Source organism: Pipistrellus kuhlii, unplaced genomic scaffold (assembly GCF_014108245.1).
Source record: "Pipistrellus kuhlii isolate mPipKuh1 unplaced genomic scaffold, mPipKuh1.p scaffold_m20_p_2, whole genome shotgun sequence".
Taxonomy (NCBI): Eukaryota; Metazoa; Chordata; class Mammalia; order Chiroptera; family Vespertilionidae; genus Pipistrellus; species Pipistrellus kuhlii.
The window spans coordinates 51,771,542-51,796,686 of record NW_023425515.1 but is presented as its reverse complement, the minus strand read 5'-3'; the positions used below and the strand labels follow the sequence as shown (position 1 = coordinate 51,796,686).

The 25,145-nt window shown below is 41.0% G+C and overlaps 1 protein-coding gene across 3 annotated transcripts in view; it reads left to right on the top strand.

The window, feature by feature from the left end:
- CASR (calcium sensing receptor) overlaps nucleotides 1-25,145 on the top strand; it is an 82,075-nt gene that overhangs the window by 40,638 nt on the left and 16,292 nt on the right. For 2 of the 3 annotated variants that reach the window (XM_045583950.1, XM_036446567.2), the window contains exons 2-5: nucleotides 6,855-7,279; nucleotides 8,854-9,160; nucleotides 12,995-13,879; nucleotides 23,691-23,921. In XM_045583950.1, coding sequence (XP_045439906.1) covers nucleotides 7,095-7,279; nucleotides 8,854-9,160; nucleotides 12,995-13,879; nucleotides 23,691-23,921 — 1,608 coding nt within the window. In that variant the 5' untranslated portion in view covers nucleotides 6,855-7,094. Of the gene's footprint in view, nucleotides 1-5,059; nucleotides 5,065-6,854; nucleotides 7,280-8,853; nucleotides 9,161-12,994; nucleotides 13,880-23,690; nucleotides 23,922-25,145 lie in introns of all 3 variants that reach the window. The other variant, XM_045583949.1, reaches the window with a different exon arrangement.

The window sequence follows — 25,145 nt, the reverse complement described above, 5'->3', positions numbered from 1 at the left end:
TGTTCCAGGCCACAAATGAGACAGACCAGGCTCTGTCCTCAGGAAGTTTCTAGTACAATATATGTAAGTGTTTGTTTCCGCTCCTATTTATCGTCTTTATTTGCTTTGTCTTGGCCATTTCTCCCCACTTTGCTGGGTGCCCATGCTGCTCCCGCCCACCCCGGGTCATCCTTTCTCCTCCCTTCCCTGATAGCTTTTCCAATGACTAACAGGAACCCAGCTCAGCTGGTTTTTATCACGCTCCTGTCCTTGCATTTTTCCGACTCAATTAAGCCATTACCGGGGCTAAATGAGGCATGGACTCTCCAAAAGTCACACCTGTTGTCTGGGAGACGGAAGGTAAACCTGTGCAGCTGGCGGGCAGAGGCAAGCAGGGCTGGAGGGAAGCAGTCGAGTGTGACCAGAAGTTTCTGTGCCCCCAGTGCTGCCAGCGGGCCCTCATTTTATTTTATTTTTTTATTTTTATTGAATTTATTGGGGTGACATTGGTTCAGGAAGAGTGCCCTCATTTTAAACAACATGTCCCTTGCTTTAATACAGAAGGAATGAAGTCTGACACAAAACTGGGGAATGGTCACATTGGTGATGACAGATAAAACACCCCTAATTCTTTGGCAAATGTGTGCCGGGTGTGCATAAAAACCCACATCGTGGACTTGTGCTCAGTAAGAGGTAAAAAAAAAAAAAAAAAAAAAAAAAAAAGCTTAAAAAAAATGCTGTAATCTGAGCCAGGTACTCACACAGAGTTTTGATGGAACTTGCTCAGGGTTTTCCCTGTCCACTCACATTAAAACATACATGGCTCACGTTTGTCATAGTGGCTTCACACCTCACAGTTCGTATCCTTTGTGATACGTGTGACAAAAGAGGGCACTGATCACAGCACAATCAACCAGAGACAAATCAGCATACTCCCACAAAGAAGATAAACCATCTCTATTGGAAATACATTTTGGTTTCATAATCACCTTTATGCTAGGCAACCTAGAATTTTTATTTCTGCAGTCTAGGAATTGAGAAATCATAGATTTTTAGCTTGCCATGCCTCTAGCTTTTTGAGTAGTTTTAGGTTTTGAAGGTCTATGCCCCACTTGCCTCTAGCTGAACTGTGGGCAAAATCATTCTGCTCTAGAATTAATTACACCATTTCCAGGAATTGTAAAGGTCAGGGTGGTTTCTACTTTGATGAAAGTTGAAATAATGCAGTGTTAGATCTAACCTTGCCTTGCTAGCCTCTGTTCATTTGTCCTCACCTCTGGAACTTGGATGAGTCATGCAACTTGTTGGACAAATGCAAGACCAACATGTATTTGTTGAGCATCCGTTCAGTGCCAGGTTCCTTGTTCCATGTTGGGGATGCACCTGGGATCATGATGAATCTCCTTCCTTTAGGAACCTTCAGTCTTGTGGGGTGACCCCTTCCCTATAGAATTGCTTGATCAGCTTCTAGTTTTTCCTGATCATGTTTCACTCATTCATTCAGAAAATATCTGTAGCCGAAACAGGTTTGGCTCAGTGGATAGAGCGTCAGTCTGCGGACTGAAAGGTCCCAGGTTGGATTCCGGTCAAGGGCATGTACATTGGTTACAGGCACATCCCCGGTAGGGGGTGTGCAAGAGGCAGCTGGCCGATGTTTCTCTCTCATCGACATTTCTAGCTCTCTATCTCTCTCCCTTTCTCTCTGTAAAAAATCAATAAAATATATTTTTTTAAAAAGGAAAGAAAAGAAAGGAAAGGAAAGGAAAGGAAAGGAAAGGAAAGGAAAGGAAAGGAAAGGAAAGGAAAGGAAAGGAAAGGAAAGGAAAGGAAAGGAAAGGAAAGGAAAGGAAAGGAAAGGAAAGGAAAGGAAAGGAAAGGAAAGGAAAGGAAAGGAAAGAAAAGAAAAGAAAAGAAAAGAAAAAAAATATATCTGTAGAGCATTTACTAAGTTTCAAGCACTGTCCTTGGTGCCAGGCTACCATGATGAGGAAGAGACAAACCATACCCTCAGGAAGGCCCCAGTCCTCAGGAAGGTCTCGCTCCTGGAGCCACCAGAGAGAACATCACTCTTCCCTCTGTGCTCCCTCAACATTTAGTTCATGCCTCTTCCTAATATATACATCACTGTAAGTATCAATATAATGCATCCTTTTGTCTCCTTTTAAGCCACGAATACATTGAAGGTAACAATCACAACTTTTTCTCCCACGTGCCTTACACTCCCTTGTGTCTAGCACATAGAGGGGCTTAATAAATGCTTTTCAAGTGAATAAATAATCATATGAATTTAGAAATTCACAAATCTATAGAACCATAGATCAGTCTGCCTTGACCTTTCATCCCATCTCTCTCTCTTTCTTCTCTCTCTCTCTCTATTTCTCTCTTCTTAAGTATGAGAAAAAGATAAGAAGGGAGAGGGAAAGAGAGATTAAAAACATCAATGATGAGAGAGAATCATTGATCGGCTACTTCCTGCATGCCCCCTACTGGGGATCGAGCCCACACCTAAGCATGTACCCTGATCAGGAATTAAACTGGTGGCCTCTTGGTTCCTAGGTTGATGCTCAACCTCTGAACCGTTTTGGCAGGGCCGCACCATATCTCTTGGATGAAGAACTCATTGACCCTCATCTGTCAGTACTGGAACACTCCTCACAATTTCAAGGACCTTCTAAACATAAAACCAGCTGGTCCACGGATCATTTCTTCTTCCAAATGTACCTGTCGTTGAGATAAAGAACAAATAAAGCTTTAGCTTGTGCTTAAAATACTCTCTTTTTTTTTCTTTTTCTTTTTTACAGAAGGCAAATAGGATTGTATATGATTTTAATGAAATAAACATAGTAAGGAGAACAAATGAGTTTATTTGTGACTCTTGGATAGATATGGTTAATAGAGCTGCAGGAAGGAAAAAAATATAATAGCAGTGGCTTACACAAGCTAGACGCTTTTTTTCTCTGTCGTGTAAAAGTCCACATGGAGGTTCTGCTCCATGAAAGCCTCACCTCATGGCACTGAGTTCCCTGGCTCCTGGTTCTGGATGGGCTCAGCTATCACTTCGCCTCCATACAGCAGAGGGGAGGAAAGGGGGGCGAAGGGACAAACAGCAAACACCAACTCTCTCTTAAGCAAAGGTTCCTGGAAGCTGCCACAGGCAGTTCAGTTTGCATCCCATTGGCCAAAATGACCACACATAATTATAAAAGAAGTTGGGGAAAGTAGTCTTTTTATTTTAAACAACCACTTGTCCAACTCAACACTATTTTACTATGGCACAAAAGGAGTATAGATGCGAGGGATGCAATTAGAAGTCTATCACAAATAGTCTATCCATTGTCCTATGTGCCCCTTGCCTTAAGTGGGGCTCTTAAGAGGCAAAGGGGCGCATGTGACAATGGATAAAACTGAAGTGTTAGTGATTATTCAAGAACTTTTGTATTCTCACTGTTATAGGCTGAGGTGACAATAATGAACTCCAATGGTTCACCCACAGTGTTACAATCACACTTGGTACTGCTCTGGTTGTCCATAGCTAGGAGGAGGAAGGAGTGAAGAAGAAAGAAAAAAGCTTTTGCAATAAGGAAGTTGGGGTAGAGGTGATGCAGTGAGGAAAGGAATAAAAGGAGGAAGGCAGAGTGGAAAGAGATAGTAGAATCAACAGGACAAAGTGATTGGATATTGGAAGAAAGGGAGGGGAGGAACCTAGAATGATTCTCAGCTTTGAAAGCAAATTAGACCCTGGTAATTGGACTAAAAATGGTGGTTTGGAGACTACATTAGATTGATGGGGTTAACTACTGCAAATTGACCTGAAATCTCTCCTTTATCTGTTTTTTTTTGCCATGAATTTTCTCTTGAATGGACTAATGAAGTTAATAAACTTTTCTAAGTAGTTAATCTTTCACAGGAAAAAATTAACAGGTCTCAGTGACTTAACCAAGCCTGTTATAATGTTCCCTCTTCTAATTCAGAACATTACACAGGACTCCTTAAAATTAAGTTCTTGGGGCATTCTTAATTTAATGTCAGAATTTCTCACTTGACTAAGCTGACTATTTGGAGAATCTATCCCCGCAACTGGAAAGTAGATTTGGTGTTGTTGCCCTCTTTACAGTTGTGAAGTTTAAAATTCATTGAATGTTTAGAGGACCTGCCTTGTGACTGGTTCGGTAAATGCTAGTTTCTGTCTCCTTCCAAAGTACTTTTTCTAATGCATTCATACAAACATTTATTCAGTGGTTACTATTTCACGCTATGCTGAGTGCTGTGGAGGAAAAAACTGAATTTAGTCATTGAAAATGAATTTATAATATTTTTTCTCACTTCTGGATGTTGAGGTAAAATGTAATCCTCTGCAGCAGAGTTGCCTGCCCCTTGGACTGGGAGTTTCTGAGGACAGGGAATAGGTAGGTGTTTGTTACTTTGTATTCCCAGGCCTTAGCATATGTATTTACTAAATGTATGATTGAATATATGACTTAAGACTCAAAAATAAATAAATAAATAAAAATCTAAAACCAAGACGGGAGTTAGAGAACCTAATGTTCAGACATTACTGGAGGCCCCTCCATGAATGCTGAATATCTATCTGCTGGGCTGCTCACACCATGTGTGGCTCAGGATCCTCTTCTAGAATGGCTGTTAGAGGAGGTGGGGCTCTTAAGAGGAAAGGGGAGCATATGACAATGAATAAGAGCTTGACATTTATGCATATAATTATAATAAAATTTGATGAATCTTTCAAGAAAGGAACTCCAAGATCCAAGATACAAAAGACTATAGCAGGTGGACCTACCTGGTGTGAGGGCTCAGGAAAGCCCTGGCTGAAAAGTCCTATAAGTTGCTTACTGCACAGCTGAGGTGTTAGCATAGATGGAAATCCAGCCTGTGTTTCACTCCCCAGGCAATAGGTTCACATTGGCCCGGGACGGTGTCTGCCCCCAGAGGAGTTATTTTCTCCATTTACACAAGGCCTTGCCATTCTCTGTGTCTTCCTCACTGCTACCCACAAGTCATGCCTTCAACGTTATGGACATCTGAAAGCTGAAAGATAAGCAGATGTTTTCCAGACAAAGTTTAGGCCAGGTGGAACAATAAAGGGGAGCATCATGTATGAGGTCTGGGGGATATAAAACAAGCCTGGTGGCCTGGCTGGCATGATTCAGTGGTTGAGCCTTGACCTGTGAGCCAAGAAGTCATGGTTCGATTCTGGTCAGGTCACATGCCCAGGTTTCAGGCTAAATTCCCAGCGGGAGGCATGCAGGATGATTCTCTCTCATTTATTTTTCTATCTTTCTTCCTTTCCCTCTGAAATATTTTTAAAAAAAATAAAAGAAGCCTGGTGCATTTGAGGATCTGAAGAAAATTCACGATGGGTGGAGCGTGGAGTTCAAGGGGAAGTTTAGCAAAAGTGAGGCTAGGAAGGTACTCATTACAACTGGCATTTTCTGTGAATTTACTAGCTCACTCTGCTAATGGTTCTCCATGCATTATTTTATTGAGATTACAGAGGTTAAGTGACTTGCCCACAGTCATATGTTAGGAAATAGTGGAATTATGATTCAAAACCAGGTTTAACTTCAGAGCCTGTGCTCCAAACCACTTGTTCTGTGGCTTCAAATAATTTGCAACAGTGGATTGCAAAGGGACAAAATTGAAGGAAGGAAGGCCAGGGAGGAAATAGTTGCAGAAATGCAGGCAAGAAATGTTGGTGGACTTAACATGACCTTGGAAATGGGAAGGTGTAGGAAGATTCCAGAGATATTTAGGAAGTACAATCTACAAAACTTGGTGCTTGTTTGAATATGAAGGGCAATGATGAGAAGAGGAAGGAGATAAGGATGACCCTTACAGTGTGTCTTTGTGGATGGCATGTCATTTGTTGAGATAGAAAATGGTGGAGGGACAAGTTGGAAGCACCTGTGGGACATTCAGGTGCAGATGTCCAGTTGATGCTTGGATGCTTGGGCCCGAAACTCAAGGGAGGCTGTGTATAATAGTTAACTGACATCAACATGTAACCCACAGAGTGGGTATTAGAGAATGTAGAGTGAGAAGAACAGAGAGTTTCTCCTAGGATAGCCATGCTAAAGCAGATCCAGCTGTTGAGCTTTGTAGGACATAACTGGACTCTTGATTTATCTGCATCCTTTTCAAGAACTAGTCTTCAAAGGTTTGTGGAGTGTCATGTTATAAATTGTAACCAGAGATCTGTGATGAGGAAGCACAAAAAAGGGAGGCTACCAAGATAAAGGAAAAAAAATAACTGGCCTTCCTGACATTTTTGTTTGATTTAAAGTCAAATGTAAACTTAAGTATGACCCGTAAGAACATATGTGCTGAATAAGGTAGTATTATTGTTATTCAAGGAATTGCCAATTGCCTATGCATTAATTACACAGAAGAATAAATGGAATAAAATCCAGCAGCAACATCAATGGAGGCCTTAGCTTATCAATGGCCTCTTTAAAATGTGGCCCTCACCTAGTCTGTGTGGCTCAGTGGTTGAATGTTGACCTATGAACCAGAAGGTCATGGTTTGATTCCCAGGAAGAGCACATGTTGGGTGTACAGGAGGCAGCCAATCAATGATTCTCTCATCACTGATGTTTCTCTCTCTCCTTCTCCTTCTCTGAAATCAATAAAATATATTTTTAATGTGCCCCTCACAACTGAACACAGACCTTCTCCTACATGAACAATTAAACTTCGCTGTATCTAATATAAAATGTTATAAAAATGAGATTCTGAGCCATGCCTTTCCCTGCTACTCTTCGGCTTTTCTAAATAAATTCTGAGCCACCTCTGTTGCAGTCATTATAACAAGATGGATATTCAGGCTTAGTTGACTTCATTGTGTCTCTCTTTTCTCTTAGAAAGGATCGCAGCAGTCTCTACATGATGTGGCTTCTAAAGATTCAAGGCCCACCCACCTTCCTAGTCTGCAATGGAAACGGCAGAAATGGAAATTCAAACATCACAATTCCCATTCTGTTATTGATCACTCTGTAGGCATGTGCCCCCACCGCAAGGAGTGAACTGCACCAAGGGGGAAAGTTCTTGGGGCCCCCAAACTTCAGCACTTCTGTCTCTCCCCCTGGAGAGGAAGCACAACTATGGCACTTTATAGCTGCTATTTGATCCTCTTGGCATTTATGTGGCACACTTCTGCCTATGGGCCTGACCAGCGAGCTCAGAAGAAAGGGGACATTATCCTTGGGGGACTCTTTCCTATTCACTTTGGAGTAGCAGCCAAAGATCAAGATCTAAAGTCAAGGCCAGAGTCTGTGGAATGCATCAGGTAAGGGAAGGAGCCACGTCAAAAATCTCTTCTCTTCTGGGTGGTTGGAGAAAAGCTGTACCAAACCCAAAACAATTCTTCAAACTTTGTTTCTTCTTTTCAAAAATGGTGATTGGAAATCATGCTGAAATTTAGTATCCTCCCACCCTGACTTTTTAAATAAATTTTTCCAAAAGTGTATCACCTTGCTTAACCTGGACTTCAGAAACCATTACAGCACCCCAAGTCTTGACCCATCTTCTATGAGAGAAAATAGCACCTTCATTTTGAGATTTGCAACTTCCAAAAGTGATTCAGTACTTTTCCTTGGTCTTCCTAGTAACTGAAAAATGAAAATGAAAAGTAGTATTATTCTAAGAAAAAAACTGAATTTTTGTTTATGTGCTAATGAGTGCTCACAAATTAGATAACATTCTCACATTTTCCTTATGAATTCAGAGAAACTAAATGCAAAATCATATTGATCCTGCTTATATCCTTCACATATAGCTGTGTGGAAAAGAACCCCTTTGCTGCACCCTGCTGGACAGAGTTGTGCATGTGCCACACTTACACCTATAAATAATTCAAGCAAGAAGCTTGACATTAAATAATATGTATTAAGAAAGATAGCAAAATTAGCTTAAAAGTACATATGTTTTATATACTCAAAAATTCTATAATATCTCTTCATAACTTTGCAGATTTTAAACAAATAATTAAATAACAGAAACATAAAGAAAATGGGTAAGAGAAAACATTAAAAGTTAGATCGGGACCTTTAGTACCCCAAACTAAAGTAGAGATTGTATTTCTCACCTCCTGTCATAGAGTTCAAGTAGTACAGCCCACAGTGAAAAGGTAGAACCTGCAGAGTTGTTTTGGGCAGAGATACACAGACTCAACACATTTTTGGAGCCTTGACTCTGAACCAAGTCTTTAGAGGATAAAACGGTGTCACTGACCCTATTTCTCTGTGTTAATTTGCTTAATTTTAATTTAAAACTATGTCCTTTGAAAAGCAATCCATGCTCATCTTTTAAAAAGAGGAAGTATAAACCAAAAGCACACAATTTTAAAACTCATATTCTACCACCCAGAAATAGCCAGTGTTTGTGAACAGCCTTCCTATGCATAATATTTGCTGATTTGTTTATTTACAAAGGTGAGGCTACTCATTTCCCTTTCCCCTTTGACCTCCAGGACTGTCATGGTCTAAATTTGTGACTTTGCAATCTGAGGTTATTCTTGGGCTCCTACATATTAAAGTCCTAACTTATTTTTATTTTCCCTAGTCCTTTTTCCTTTTCAATCTTTATAATACCAAGGAACCTTAAATTCTTTGCTGGGTGAGTCAGATGCAAATTATTAATTCTGTTACTAAAACAGTCTTCATTCTTACTATTCCCTAACTCTCTGAGGCACCATGCTGGGAGTTGTGCATAATTATCACCTGTTCCCAGCCACCCTAGGAGGTCTGTGCTATCCCCATTTACAGAGAGGACCTCGAGTCTCAAATAACCCAACGTCATGAAACCAAAAAGTAGCAGAGCCAACTCCAACTTCCATTGTATTCCATTTCTTCTTCCTTGCAGGTATAATTTTCGGGGGTTTCGCTGGTTACAAGCCATGATATTTGCCATAGAGGAAATAAACAGTAGCCCGGCTCTCCTTCCCAACATGACGCTGGGATACCGGATATTCGATACTTGCAACACCGTTTCTAAAGCCTTGGAGGCCACCCTGAGTTTTGTGGCCCAGAACAAAATCGATTCTTTGAACCTTGATGAGTTCTGCAACTGCTCGCGGCACATCCCCTCTACCATTGCTGTGGTGGGGGCAACCGGCTCCGGCATCTCCACAGCTGTGGCAAACCTGCTGGGGCTCTTCTACATTCCCCAGGTACCCGGGCCTGCTGAGGCGGGGCAACGCGGGCTGGGCTCAGGAGAACGGCGTGGGGGGCTGCCGTATGAGGTGTCCAAATAGTTAGCTCTTTTCCTCTCTCTAGCTATCCATGGACACAAAAGTCCTTTTAGTTACTTGGGACATTGGATCATGACCATTGGGGTTTTTTGAGACCCTCAATGTCAACATCAACTAGACTTTCACAAGTCTTCCAAAATTTATTTAAGTATGCCTTATGTAGCACCTAGTATATAACTTCTATTTGTTTATTATTTATTTATTTGTATACCTTGCATATAAGGTATACAAATAAATAAATGAACCACCAATGTGTTCAGTTCTTTATTTTCCACTCCATTCCTTTAGTAAATGACCTTTCTTCTGCCTTTACTAAAAGGAATGAGACCATATGTGTTAATCAAGCCGTTCAAACCCCAAATATGTCCCCAATCCTTCTCTACTCCCTTAAATATCTCTTCCTCTCAACTATCTGGTTGGAAATTTAGCTCAGAGAGAAGCAAAACATATTTCCTCCAAAATAGGAACTTGGTTGCACATCCTAAAAATGAAAAATATCTTATTCCATTCAACATCTATTTATAGAGTCTATATGAAAAAGCATCTCCACCCTGTAGGAAGTCAGCGTAGGTGGGGAGATGTCTGTATTTTCAGTGAATTGCACATTGACTGAAATATGTGCTTTGATAAATGTTTGTTCAAAGTTGCATATTTTTTCACCAAAGAACAGCAAACTTTAAATGTCATTTTATAATGTAATTTTTCTCCCTTAATACTATACAGCAAACCTTTTCTCATGATAATATTTATAGATCTATGACATCATTTTACAATAGTGAAAAATTGGAAACAACCTAAATGTCCATGGGTGGGAGAATCAGCTCAATTGTGATACATTCCTTATATCAATTTTTAAATTAAATTATAAATCACATTTTTAAATCAAATTTAATTTTTATGCCTAATATTTGAAATTTATACATTTCTTTGATAAATTCACGTTTCTATGTTGTGAGGTCCTTGTTTTGCTGGATGAGAGCCATTATCCCTTTACATATACGTGACAACAGAAAAAGTCTTGTCATCATTTCCCGAATCCTTACTTTCAGGGAATTAAAGGTATTTCCCATGGGGGATCCCTGGCTCTGTAACTTTTGTGCTAAAAAGACGTAACAAAGTGAATGTGTTGAGCAAAATGCAAATGGATACCTTGTAAATTTTATATATTGTGCAGTATTATTTTCAATACACAGTTAAAGCATATTGCTGTTATCTCATGTCCATCTAGTAAAAGATGTAATTGTCATCAATAAAGAACATGAAGGAAAATATTTTAATTTTTTGTGATTTGAATGAAAGATAATGTTAACTTTAATTTGAATATTAGAGATGCTGAGATGACTACAGTGATTATCAGTCAAACCAATGTAAGTGTCTCTACAGCAGTGGTTCTCTGCCCTATTGCATGTTGGAATCACTGGAGAGTTTTAAAAATACTGACCCCTGGGTTTTATTTCCCAGAGATCATGATGATGGCATGAGATGCAGCTTGGGTGTTGGGAGTTGGGAGTTTGGAAAGTTCCCGAGGCAATTCTAATGTGCAGCAGAGTTGGGAACCACAGCTCCGCAGGGTGCGGTCAGTGGTATTTCTGTGCCACTCACGCCACCAAGTGGATGAAACGAGCAGACCAGTTAGCCTGTTCTAACCATAATAAGTTGTGGTCAGAACAGTTCAGTGAATCATCCATGAAATTCTCCCCTCTTATAATGATAATTTTAAAAGTATGTGTTTTTTAAGGGGTTTTGCAGGGGGAGGGAGTACAGAGTGGTGTTTATCCCCACACTGGACAAATATTAAGAGTGAGTGCATTCTTTAAGAGAAACATATGCATGAGGGATATGTTTGTTTTTCAATTGTATTTCTTTAAAATTCTTTTTGGCCAAATTTCAAAAATCAAAAAGTAAGCAGTGATGAATGGATTTAAAAATTGCCCAAGTAGGTTTTTCATTTCAAAAACCAGATTTAGAAGCCTATTGGTTGGGTCTGCAAACAGAGCATCTCAAGAAATTATTTAATTTCACTATCTCATTAACTTCCAAGGTACAGCAAGCAGAGGCTTGTTCTTATCAAAAATAATTTTTGTCAATTTCACATTATAGCTGCCAAATTCAAAGTTCTTATTTAAAAAAATATGACCGCCCTTTCGCAAAATTGGTCCAGATTTTCATAGATCAGTGCCTTTTATATTTTGGTATAGAAATGATCCAATGATAAGAAGGAACATTTTAGGAAAAAATCATTTTAAAAACACTGAACATAGGAAATTAATTGTTTCAATTGGTGATAAATATTTTAAAAGGAATTCTCCAAAATTTCTTTAAATTCATATTTTTAAGAAGTTTAAAAATCTCTCTAGAAAACTGGAGAACAAGTGATATTAATATCCTTCATTCCCTAGAAGAAAGTCCATTAGGTATAAAAACGCTTTGTTCTTCAGAAGATATGGCCCAATAACTTGGAACTTCCTAACTAGTGAGCCAGGACACACAGGAGTGCCTCAAGTTCATAACCCAAAGCCTGTTCAAAGTTTTGGATGGCTAAGTCAGAGCACCCTCCACCAGGTCTGCTCAGCCTCTTCCATTCATTATCTGTGTTGGTCACAATGTTGGGGGTGGGGAGGTTGGGAAGCTCTGTACTAACAAATGCTTTACATGATATTCAGATACTCCTGCAGGCAATGATCTTTTACCATCAAAGAAAAGGCTTTCTTCCCTTGGTTCCCCCCCCCCCCCATTCTTCTCTCTCTCCCCCTCCTTTTCCCTTACCTCCCCACCCCCACCACCATGCTCAAATATAGAACAGGCTATGTCTAAGAAAGTGGAAACACAGCAAGGCAGCTTTCCAGGGTTCCTTTTTCAGCCTCTCTAGGTTTCAGAGACCCTCCGAAAGCTTGTCCAGAGGCCTAGGCCATCACCTGAAATGAACAGAGGAAGGGGCTCTGGGTGGTGACTGAAGCCACTAAGAAGCCAGGAGGAGGGGAAAGGATGTATTTCTGACTATATTTAATAATGTGTATCATTGTTATCGTGGTGCGGGGGAATTGAGTCCTAATGGCTAGTTGGGCCTAAAAGATAAACAGTTCTTGAAAATGACTACAATTAAGGGTACTTTTATCTAAAGTACTGTGGGGAGGGAGAAGGGGAAAAGTGGGGGGAAGAGAGTGAATAGCTAGAGACTAGAGATGGACAGGAAGAGAGAAACCAGGCAGTCTAGGAAAGGGGAATCCCTTGGGGCTCCTCTGAAGAGACATAGGTTCATAACCCAAAGGGAACCTGTACCTTTCAGAAGTGAGTCACGGGAAAAGTGTTCATCACAGTAAACGGGGAGCTAAAATGTTCCGATCAGACCCCGGACCCAACAAGCAGAAGACGTGCATATGGGGATAGTGTAACCAACAAGGCAGTACTGAGGAGCTGAGGAGAAACAATGGGAGGGTGCATAAATGCTCTCCACGAAAGAATACATGGATCCTACTACTATTGAGCTGACTTTATGGCCAGACCCATTTTTGAGGGTAGCATTGTGAAGACCCACCTGCTGCGAATTAGAATGCTCCCTGACAGATTGACTGACAGGTGCTTGGATGCCCACACTGGACATTCTGGTTGTCCTCACCCTTTCATTGTGTCTGTAGTGAAGAACATATTTGATAAATTATATTAATAAATGCTCAACAAGCCACCTCCACATAGCCTTGAGGCTCACCTAGCATTGCCCCCATTCATTCCTTCTGTGTTCTGTATTCCTTCCAGGTCAGTTATGCCTCCTCCAGCAGACTCCTCAGCAATAAGAATCAGTTCAAGTCCTTTCTCCGTACCATCCCGAATGATGAGCACCAGGCCACCGCCATGGCGGACATTATTGAGTATTTCCGCTGGAACTGGGTGGGCACCATTGCAGCTGATGATGACTATGGCCGGCCAGGGATTGAGAAATTCCGAGAAGAAGCTGAGGAGAGGGACATATGCATTGACTTCAGTGAACTCATCTCCCAGTACTCTGATGAGGAAGAGATCCAGCAGGTAGTAGAAGTCATCCAGAATTCCACAGCCAAAGTCATCGTCGTCTTCTCTAGTGGCCCAGACCTTGAACCCCTCATCAAGGAGATCGTTCGGCGCAATATCACAGGGAGGATCTGGCTGGCCAGCGAGGCCTGGGCCAGTTCTTCTCTGATCGCCATGCCGGAGTACTTCCACGTGGTCGGAGGCACTATTGGATTTGGTCTGAAGGCCGGGCAGATACCAGGGTTCCGTGAATTCTTACAGAAAGTCCATCCCAGGAAATCTGCCCACAATGGTTTTGCCAAGGAGTTCTGGGAAGAAACATTTAACTGCCACCTCCAAGAAGGTGCTAAAGGACCATTACCCATGGACACCTTCCTGAAAAGTCAAGAAGAAGGTGGTGGTAGGATAAGCAACAGCTCCACTATCTTCCGACCTTTCTGTACAGGGGATGAGAACATCAGCAGTGTTGAGACCCCTTACATGGATTACACACACTTACGGATATCCTACAACGTCTACTTAGCCGTCTACTCCATTGCTCATGCCCTGCAAGATATATACACGTGCTTACCTGGGAAAGGGCTCTTCACCAACGGTTCCTGTGCCGATATCAAGAAGGTTGAGGCTTGGCAGGTACATCCTTCCTTTATATAGCAGTTCTCTGTATGATAAAGGAGAGTTCGGCCAATCTGGGCAAGACAGATAAAATGGTTACCACAAAGCAACAAGATCCTAATAAGGTCACTAAATGTAGCTTTGGATTCAAATTCCCTTTACAAATGCCTGAGTAACTGACTCTGAACAAATGATAGTAATTTAATTTGATTAACTGTTAATTGTTGGCTCAATTGTTCTCTGGCCTAGTGGTTAGTCTACAGTAGGGGTGTCGAACTCAATCAGAGAAGGGGCCAAAATCTAAAATCCAGCCTAAATCGCGGGCCGAATGGTTTACTGAACAGTCATAAACTGTCATTGTGATGGAAACACAGCGGAGTGCAGTGATGACAGCGCGGTGCGGGCCACATTGCAAGGCCTGGCGGGATGGATTTGGCCCGCGGGCCTTGTGTTTGACACATGTGGTCTACAGGATAGTCCCTAAAAGATTTTTAATATTCTGGGACAGATTTAGTACTGAGGGGAGGATATTTTTCTAATGCTTTAATTTAAAGATACTGCTGTGAGTAACAAGTATTTTTTTTTTTAGTATCTATTACATTCCATATGCTAACAGACATAAAACTAGTGTTACTGTGTATAGTCACCACTTTGCCATTATATTGCTCAAAATATAATGTACTAATCCACCCAATAGACCATTTAAGCTTAGGACACAAGCAAGTCAAGAGTACAGAGAAAGCTTGCCTTAAAAGGATTTGGTATTGGATATTTCAAAAAAGAAGCACCGAAATAGTTACAGTAGAAAATAATCAAAACTTAAGTGGAATTCCAATAGTCATTATATGGTTTAGTTTAGTTTTGTATTTTTAAATTACATGTAGGAGAGACATCATAATCTTTTCATGTCATAGAACTTATGAAGATAAGTCTGACCTGACTTACATCTTACATATCCATTCATGTCTTGCATATGTATCTTGATTTGTATTTTTTGAAGTGTAGTTGGTATACAATATTATATTAGTTTCAAGTATACAATATAGTGATTCAACATGTACATACCTTACAATGTGATCACCACACTAAGATTCGTAATAATCTGTCTCCGTGTAACCTTGCCACAATATTGACAATATTCCCCTTCACTTTTTTACCCATCCCCTCACTCCGCCTCCCCTCTGACAACCATAATTTTGATCTGTTTCTATGAGTCCATTCCTGTTGTGTTGTCTTTGATTGGTTGGTTTTATGTGTTTTTTAGATTCCACATGTAAGTGAAACTATACTAATTTGTCTTTTTCTTCCTGACTCATTTCACTTTGCATAATGCCTCTAGGTCCATGTTGTTACAAATGGCAAGATTCATTGTTTTGATTGCTGAGTAATATTCCATTATGTATAACTAGAGGCCCATTACACTAAGAGACTTGTTCAATAGGCCTTCCTTTCCTTGGCTTCCAGCATTGGTTTTACTCCAGCACCTGAGATCCAAGTCTTCTCTCTGGCCAGACTCTGCTGCCTTTGCTGCAGACTCCGGCCAGAGTTTGCCTTCTTCATCTTCTCTGCAGACTGCCATCTTCACCTTCGTCTTCACTACAACCAGAGTGTTGCTCCCATAGATCCCTTCACACCCCTCCCTCCCTCTCATAGCAGGCATCCTGCCCCACCCAGTCACTCCTGCCTAGAGCAGCTGGGCAGCCGTCATCTTTGTCCTTCTGATTTGCATATTCCCTCCTGATTGGCTGGTGGGGTGTAGCAGAGTGATGGTCAATTTGCATGTTTTTCTTTTATTTGTGTAGATTATATAAGACATCTTTATTTGAAGAAAACAAAAACAGTAATTCAAAACAATATATGCATATCTATGCTCATTGTAGCATTATTTGCAATAGCCAAGATATAGAAGCCACCTGGATGTCCATTGATAGATAAATGTACCTTGATTTTTAAATGGTGGTGGGATTTGGGGGGGAGGGGGGGTTTTTGGTTTGTTTGTTTTTAATATATTTTTATTTACTTCAGAGAGGAAGGAAGAGGGAAAGAGAGAAAGAAACATCCATGATAAGAGAGAATCATGGGCCGAAACCGGTTTGGCTCAGTGGATAGAACGTCGGCCTGCAGACTGAAAGATCCCAGGTTCGATTCCAGTCAAGGGCATGTACATTGGTTGTGGGCACATCCCCGGTAGGGGATGTGCAGGAGGCAGCTGGTCAGTGTTTCTAGTTCTTTATCCTTCGCCCTTCCTCTCTATAAAATATATTTTAAAAGAGAAAGAGAGAGAGAGAGAGAGAGAGAGAGAGAGAGAGAGAGAGAGAGAGAGAGAGAGAGATTGATTCATGGTGGATTGGCTGCCTCCTGCAAGTCTCCCAATAGGGATAGATCCCACAACCTGGGCATGTGCCCTTGCCCGGAATTGAACCTGGACCTTTCAGTTCGCAGGCCAACACTCTATCCACTGAGCCAAACCAACTAGGGCTAGATGGCAGTTATTATAGTAGGATTTCAATATGTCTCTAATTAATAAATTAGGGGGCAGGGGGACACTAAAGTAACTTTGTACACAGAACCAAGTCACCATAAACCCTTTGGAAAAGATACTGAGACACAAGGAATGTACAACCTGTATCACTCATTTTAGAGGTTCTCAGGGAATGAGTGACTCTTGAAGCTCGGCAGAATGAGTCAGAACACACAAGATTTTAGTTGTTCTTGTGTGGGAAATATCTAACTCAGATGTCATTGTTGGCTGAAGTTTCTAATATCTATGAAATCCTTAAAGTTTCCTTCCTTGAACTGCACACGCCCCCGTCCCCAACTCTGTCAGAGAAAGAGGAGCTTTACTGAAGGTCAAAGACCAAAAATAATTCAGGAGCCATGACTGTAACTTGTGGAGTTTTAAGAAGAAATAAATATACAATATTTCAATAAATACTAGTGTCTTCCCTTGCATGTCCTCTGGAAAGAGGAACCCAGCTCCTGAAAACCTACAGAGCCAGGGTGGGGTTGAAGGGAAAGACACTTCCAGTGTATAATTTGACATTCTGCTTTTCAGTGAATCCTCTCCCAGACAAGGATATAAGACCCAGATGGTCAAGATCAAAGCTTGAACATACAATAAAAAAGCCAAGAATCAGGCTATAGTCAAAATATGAACTTTTAGTGGCATGTTTAGAAAATACAAACCAATGGGCTTAAACAAAAGAAGAACATTATTAGTGGCTCATAATACTGAACATCTCAGAAGTACAACTAGATGCTTTCATCTCCACGTCTCTCTTCCTTAATCCTCAGGATTAACAACAGTTTCAGGTTCATAAAATCCTTGCTGCTAGTCTCTCCTTACTTCCTAGGATCTCCTGTAAATGTGCCAAAATCCACATTGATTGACCAATCTAAGGCCACATACTCATCTCTGAAGCTAGAACTTTATAGACTGAGAGTAAGGCAGGGAATAGATCCCCCCATATTAAATCAGGATGCTATTACGAAAAGAAGGTGGAAAGAGAAACAAAACAGCCAAAATAAAATGTTCTCTACACAGACACCTCAGCTGACCCTAGTACTAGTAAAGATGTGCCTCCTGACTCACATACAGTCTGGTGCAATTCATCCAGGAGAGGAAACAGGAAAATAAGGCTGGAGCTCTAAAAAGGAATAACATGTGGGCACCGGCCAAAATGTCCTGTGCTGAAAGTCTCCTTTGAACCTCAGGATTCCAGGCAGTTAGGTGGGTATTCAGGAATTTAAGATCTTGGACATGTATCTATCAGAAGATGGACCAGCAATGATTCACACCCATTATTAAGACCTACATGGAAACCTGTCACTCATACTATCTATACAATCTAATCCAAGAACCTCAGCCTGGAATTGCACCTTCTCTCAATTGTCTTATAAGCCAACCATTCTGATGTCTTCCCACAAAACACTAATTACTTTCGGCATAGAATTTTTGCTTAGATACTATCCCACACCCAAAGAGCCATCATTGTTGTCTATGATTGTCCACAGCAAACTTTTAACTCTTTTTCAAAATTTACTTTCTCTTGAAAGTCTTTTCAAGTCATAGTCCCCCACCCACTCAAGCACAAGCACACACACTTTCTGGCCATTCTTTCTTCCTCATTTTTGCCATTTATACACCCAGTTTAAACTTCCACAGCTCTTCAGTTGACTGAAATAGTCATTTTCTTTTGTTGACCATTTCTGCACACACACACCCAGCTAAAATGTATCAATCAACTAACTCACATGCCTGTTAGTAATACTAGCAGGTAATTTATGAGCATACAACACACAATTACCTCCTGACCTCCACGGATATCCACCACCACCATCCTCCTCATGCTGCTCATCAGCTCTCTCCTCACTGTGATCCCCCCATTATACTACTCTAAGCTTCTTGAGGGCAGGAATCACATTTGTATTGTTCAGCAGTGTTCAGAACACCTGGCACCTGAATGAATGTGTGTAGAATAAAGGAATGAATGAGTAGCAGTCTAGTTGATTTGACCTAGAGTCCTTTGTAGAGAATTGTTCAACCCTGCATCAAGCACTGGCCAGGGTATTCTAAGCTGTTATTGGAAGAACCTGGGTCACATGTCCAATAATCAAGTTTGAATGGGACATCATGAAGTATGGAACTGCCTTCTTCCTTCTGTCAGGATGACTGTGCACAAGACATGCTTCCTCCACCATATACAAACCACTCAGTAGACCAAAAAAACAGGCATGCATGATGACAGGACCATGGTAATAACAGAAGCCAAACAAAACTGATCTTTCCAGGAATTACTAGTACTGTTGGGGTTGGGAGAAGGGAAGTGAATTGAGGTGAGCGTCAAAGGAGATGCAAAAGATGGAGTCAGAAAATAAGGATGAGGTTAGAGAAGGGAATTGGTCAAGGATTTTCCCTACTCTCTTAGCACAGGAAGTGGCCAAGAAGCAATAGGATCCTTATCTGTGTGAACTCTCCTTTAGTCCATGTGAATGGGGTTCTTTGTTCATCTTGTGCCACTGTCCCTCTGTGCTAGGAAGTGATGCCAAGAGTAGAGGGGAGGGTAAATCATTGACTATTATGGGACACGATGAAATTTTTAACTCGAAAAAATTCAACACTCATATGATTTTATTTATACCCCTGCTGTGAGGATGAAACACTATACAGGTTAGGGTTTGAAGTAAACAAGAAAATAAAAGATGTCATTCAAGTTGGGCCTTGAAGGCTGGATAGGATTTATAGAAAGGATCTGTTCCTTGGAAAAATTGTAAACTGCAAAGGCAAACACACCCAACAATGAAGATGAATCACAAAAAACATTATGTTACATGGAAAATATTCAGACCAAATACATACTGTGTGTTTCATTTATACAATATTCTGCCTCTAATGATAGAAAACAGATCTACAATGGCTTAGGGCTGAAAGTGGGAGTGGGATTAATTTGGAAGGGACATCAGGGTGCCTTTGGAAGTGATGGTAGTGGCAGTTCACGGGCATATACATCTGCCAAAACTCGGAACTATACTCTTAAAATGGGTGTATTTTATTCTATGTAAATTGATTTAAAATACAAAACAATGGAAAGTCCCATGGGCGGGAAAGTACAGGCCTTTCATGGAGATCTGGATATCACTCAGTTTCTACCTTTTTCCTATTATAGGCTCTTGTGTTGCCACAGCATTATACATGTCTCCACCTCCCACTTCTAAAATATGTCCATTTTCTCAACCTTAATTTTTATATTAGTTAACCTATTATAACTAGGGATAGACAACTTAATAGATACTGCCTACTCTGACTCCTACACCTGTGTTGTAGTATATAGTGAAAGGGTTGAGAGTTTGGACTCTAGAATCAGACTAACTGGATTTAAATCCCAGTTGCTACCTAATAACTTTATGACTTTGGAAAGTCATTTAATGTATCTCAGTTTCTTCACCTGAAAAATGGAGATATGAAACATAAATGTATTATGAGAATAACATCCATTGATATGTATAAGATACTTAGGATACTGCCTATATATAGTAAATGCTCAGTAAATATTAGTCTTGAGTATTATTCTTTTGTAGGTGAGGAAAGAAAGGCTCAGAAAAGCTAAATTGACTTGCCTGAAGTCATATTTAGCCAATAATAAGAAAGGCAACTTCTGCCACAGGCATTCTTTCTCTGATGAGGCCAAGGTAACTGTTAAAAGATCCATGTGCCCAGTTGTCCCTCTGGTGTATTGCTGTCATCATTCTTACATGGAACAGTTCTGGTGTATTGCTGTCATCATTCTTACATGGAACAGTTCTGGTGTATTGCTGTCATCATTCTTACATGGAACAGTTGTTTTTTTGGACTTACTCTCCTCTTCAGGTAATGCTCAGCTGTTACTGAAACATTATTGCACTACTAGAGGCCTGGTGCACAAAATTTGTGCACTTGTGGGGGGACGTCCCTCAGTTCGGCCTTGCAGTCTGGAAGCCATTGAGGGTTGTCCAACTTTCAGCTTAGGCCTGCTGCACTCACCAGCCATATGCCCCAATTCTGGCTCTTTCATTGAGTGTCTGCCCCCTGGTGGTCAATGTGCATCATAGTGACTGGTTGGTCTGCTGTTTTCTTGATTTGCATTTAGCCTTTTATTATATAGGACTAGAGGTCTAGTGCACAAAATTCGTGCATAAGTGGTGGCGGGCGGGGCGGGGGGTCCCCTCAGCCCAGCCTGCACCCTTTCTAATCTGGGACCCCTCGAGGGATGTCCAACTGTCCATTTAACATACAGTCAGATACCTCTCTCACAATCCAGGACTTCTGGCTCCCAACTGCTCTCCTGACTACCTGCCAGATTGCCCCTAACTGCTTCTGCCTGCCAACCTGGTCACCCTAACTGTCCTCTCCTGCAGGCCTGGTTGCTCCCAACTGCCCTCCCCTACAGGCTCAGTTGTCCCTAACTTCCCTCCCCTGCCAGCCCAGTTGCCCCCAACGGCCTTCCCCTGCATGCCTGGGTCTCCCTCCCCCCCCAACTGTCCTCCCCTGAAGGCCTGGTAGCCCCCAACTGCCCTCCCCTGCCGTCCTGATCACCCCTAATTGCTCTTCTCTGCCAACCCTGTCACCCCTAACTGCTCTTCTCTGCTGGCCCAGTCACCCCCAACTATCCTCCCCTGCTGGCGTGATCACCCACAACTGCCCTCCCCTGCCGGCCATCTTGTGGCAGCCATCTTGTTTCCACATAGGGACAGCCATCTTGTGTGTTGGAGTGATGGTCAATTTGCATATTACCTCTTTATTATATAGGATTATACAGGATGGTGATTCCAACTCCCCTTTCCCTCAACAGAGTGATGGAGGTTTTATAATAAGTTTATTCCATGTTTTGAGTGTTTACTGAAAATTAAATGTGTGCTAATAATAAAAAATTACACATGTAGCCCTAACAGTTTGGCCCAGTGGATAGAGCATTTGCCTATGAACTGAAGAAGCGTCCCAGGTTCAATTCTGGTCAAGGGCATGTACTTTGTTTGCTGGTTTGATCCCCAATAGGAGACATGTAGGAGGCAGCTGATTGACGTTTCTCTCTCATTGATGTTTCTAATTCTCTATCCCTGTCCCTTTCTCTCTGTAAAAATCAATAAAATATATATTTTTTTAAATTTGACATGTAAAATATGATATTTAGCTGTAGCTTTCCTAACAGATCACAAAGGAAATATTTACCCCCCCAAAATCCAAGACTTCTCTTTTTCTCTTATAAAGAGAACGTTAACATTTTATCCTGTGAAAACCACAATTCTTATGTCTGCCCTATACACTATTAAGTAAAATCTTTTAGCACATTTTTTAAAACAAATTCTACTAATATTTCATTGTTTGCCTGTTTGTTTCGTCTTAACCTGGAAGGTTTTTGTTATTTTTAAATCAAAACACAAGAATATTGATTATAGTTATAGTTCAGAGGGAGAAATTGTACTGGCCCTTTATCCTAGTTTTCAGTAATTTGCTTTTCAATATACTAGTATAGGTTTAAGTTCAACCAATTACATAAAAGCTTTAAATTCTATGGTCATCAATGGTAAATTTTTTAAAAAGTGAATCCTATGTCATTTCACTTTATCTGAAAGTTCTTCTGTTTGTTTGTTTGTTTGTTTTTGTTTTTGTTTTAGTGTAGAACTTAGATCTTTATGTTTTTGTCCTAAATCAGCCTGATCCAGTCCAGTTGTCCTGGTTAAGACTTCCAGTACAGCTACAGTGGGAACAGACATTCTTGTCTTGTTCATGAACTTAGGGGGAAAGCAGTCAGTCTTTATTTTTTTTTTTAATAAAGTTTGTTTGATTTCAGAGAGGAAGGGAGAAGGAGAAAGCTGAAAAATGGAGATATGAACCATAAATGTATTATGAGAATGATGAGAGAGAATCATTGATTGGCTGCCTCCTCCACACCCCCTATTGGGGATTCGGCCCGCAACCTGAACATGTGCCCTTGATCAAAATCAAACCCAGGACCCTTCAGTCTGCAGGCTAAGGCTCTATCCACAGGCTGATGCTTTATCCACTGACCAGGTAGGGCAGCAGTCAGTCTTTTACAATTAAGTATGATGTTACTAATGTAGGGGTTTTTTTTATAGATGTCCTTTATAGCATTAAGGAAGTTCCCTTTTATTCTTAGATTGCTGAGAGTTTTTATCTGAAATGGAGGTTGGAGGTTATAAACATGTTTTCTGTAACAATGGAGATGATCATATGATTTCTCTTTGTAGCATGTTAATGTAGTCAAATGACAAACTCTACTTGGTCACAGTGTATTTTCCTTTTGGTAGATAGCTAGATTTGATTTGAAATTCAGTGAAAGTTAGCACCCCTATACTCAGAGGCTGGATCATGCCTTACTCTTTCTTGGTGCCTCAGTGACCCCTAGCACTGGGTAGATCCCACATGAAAGACAAGCTGCTGAGTGCCCACTGCCTCCTCTTGACCCATGTCAGGGGCACTCAGGAAGCAGAGCCAGGAGCCTAACAATACTTCTATAGGGCATACCTATGAAGAGCACAGGCTTTGCACCCCTTGATAGCTATATGGCCTTGAAAAGATACTTTTGTTTTCTGTGCCTCGGTTTTCCCAAAAATAAAATGGGGTTAATAGTACTATTAGTTATGAAGATTAGATTAGAAAATAAATATAAATTATTTAGCATTGCTACCCAAAAGGAATAAAATGACCAGAAAGGCTTAGTAATTATTATCATTACTTCTTTTGTACAAGGGCTTTGTGACCCATAAGACCCTGTAAAAATAAGAGATAGGCCATAACTATTACACTAGGACTCCACCCACAGCCTCGTTTATTTCTTCCTCTCACTTCCCTCTGTCTTCCCTTTGGTAGCAAGACTTGCACAAAAGCAGTAGCATAGAGAAAGGTGGTACAGATCACAAGGGCACTTAGCGCCTCACTCCTTCCCCAAAGCCTATCTCAGAAAACACCAAGAATGGCTCTGGCTTACAAACCAGTCCCTCCTGGGGCACCACCAGATGATAAGGCACCTGTAGAAGTCTTGTCTTGCCCTTTGGTGAGATATATCTCCTTTCCTTCCCTAATTTTGAGAAAGTCTTTCCTACCCCAGGTACAATTTAAGCACCACGTAAAGCCCCTAGCTTACCAGGGCTGCTGCTAACACATGAAGTACCCCTGTATAAATGAGAAAAAGGGGCCGCTTCCTCAAGTCATGTTCCTTCCACTTTATTAGATAAGATAGTTTACTGTCCTCTCACCGTGCAAAAACCTACATAACCATATGTGGCAGCCCTGTGGCTCATATTCAGAATATTCATCTCTGTTCCTCTTTAGGTCCTGAAGCACTTACGTCACCTAAACTTTACCAACAATATGGGGGAACAAGTGACTTTTGATGAATGTGGTGACTTGGTGGGGAACTACTCCATCATCAACTGGCACCTCTCTCCAGAGGACGGTTCCATTGTGTTTAAGGAAGTTGGATATTACAACGTCTATGCCAAGAAAGGAGAAAGGCTCTTCATCAATGAGAAGAAAATCCTGTGGAGTGGGTTCTCCAGAGAGGTATGTGCTGTCCATCTGAACACCACATGCCTCCACCCTGGCAGGAAATGTGCTGGGCTTTGGAGGGCCTTGGACCGTTCACCACTGGACTTCCAGAATGAGTCCACTTCCCTCCGCTCACTCACTCTGCATCGCTAGGGCGCCCCATGAAATCCATGAGTGTTTAGTGTACAACAGAGAATCCTTGGAACCCGAGCCCTATGCTTATCATTTTAAAACAATTTTATTCTTTACAAATCTGACTCCCTGGCTAGTAATGGTTTCCTTAACTAAAACTTTCTCCAACCCGAGCAAAATATTTAAGCAAACATAAATATCATTCAAGGCAAAGCCTGGATAATTAATTCACAAAGAGTTAGTTCCCTATGATTCAAACATCTCAGGACTGCTGACCTATCAACCAAAATGAACATATATTTTTCTCCTTGGGAGATGTATAACACATAGGTGGATGTTTGTGACCATGATCAGGGTCCTCCTCCCTTGAGTATCACCGCATCCAGATGCCTGGTTAATAACCAGAAGCCCATCACCCAGTGAATATGCTCTCCAGGAAAAGACATGTGATATGCTAAAATGATGAACATTCTGTGGGGGTAGTGTCCCAGAATATAATAGGCTACTGAGGACCCAGGTCCTCTGTAGATACAAATCCTGGACAAGAGTTAAATCCTCTTTAACTCTCCCAAGATGCCTGGATGAAACCCACTACAGTACTCTTTGTATTTGCCTTTCTAGTATCACTTTCGAGTATCGTGAACTACTTTATAAAATGTGACCAAAGATTCAACTTCATCTGTTACCAAATGCTCCTTAGGTTGGTTGGTGGGTATCTGATCAGATGCTATACTTTTATTGGTTCCCAATAAAAGTAGGATAGTTATCCATGCAAAGGTCTATTATAGATAGTGAAGCTTATCCACAGGGTGCGAGTTATTGCTAGCCTCTTACTCAGAGAATGGATTCTCAATTTTAAACATGTCACGACCCTTTCCAGACAGAGATTTGGGGCTTCCAGATATTATACAATTCTCTCCACTAATTATACCCTTGTCTAAAGTTTCAACTGACTGTAATCTAAACTGATCGGCTATACTATCACTAATTCCCTGTTGTTAAATCACCCAGGTTATCTCTTACCTCCATTAATGTACATAATTGATTGTCTCTAATAGGTGTATGTCTCATCTCCCTTGAGAGGTGTATGTCTCATAGGTGTATGTC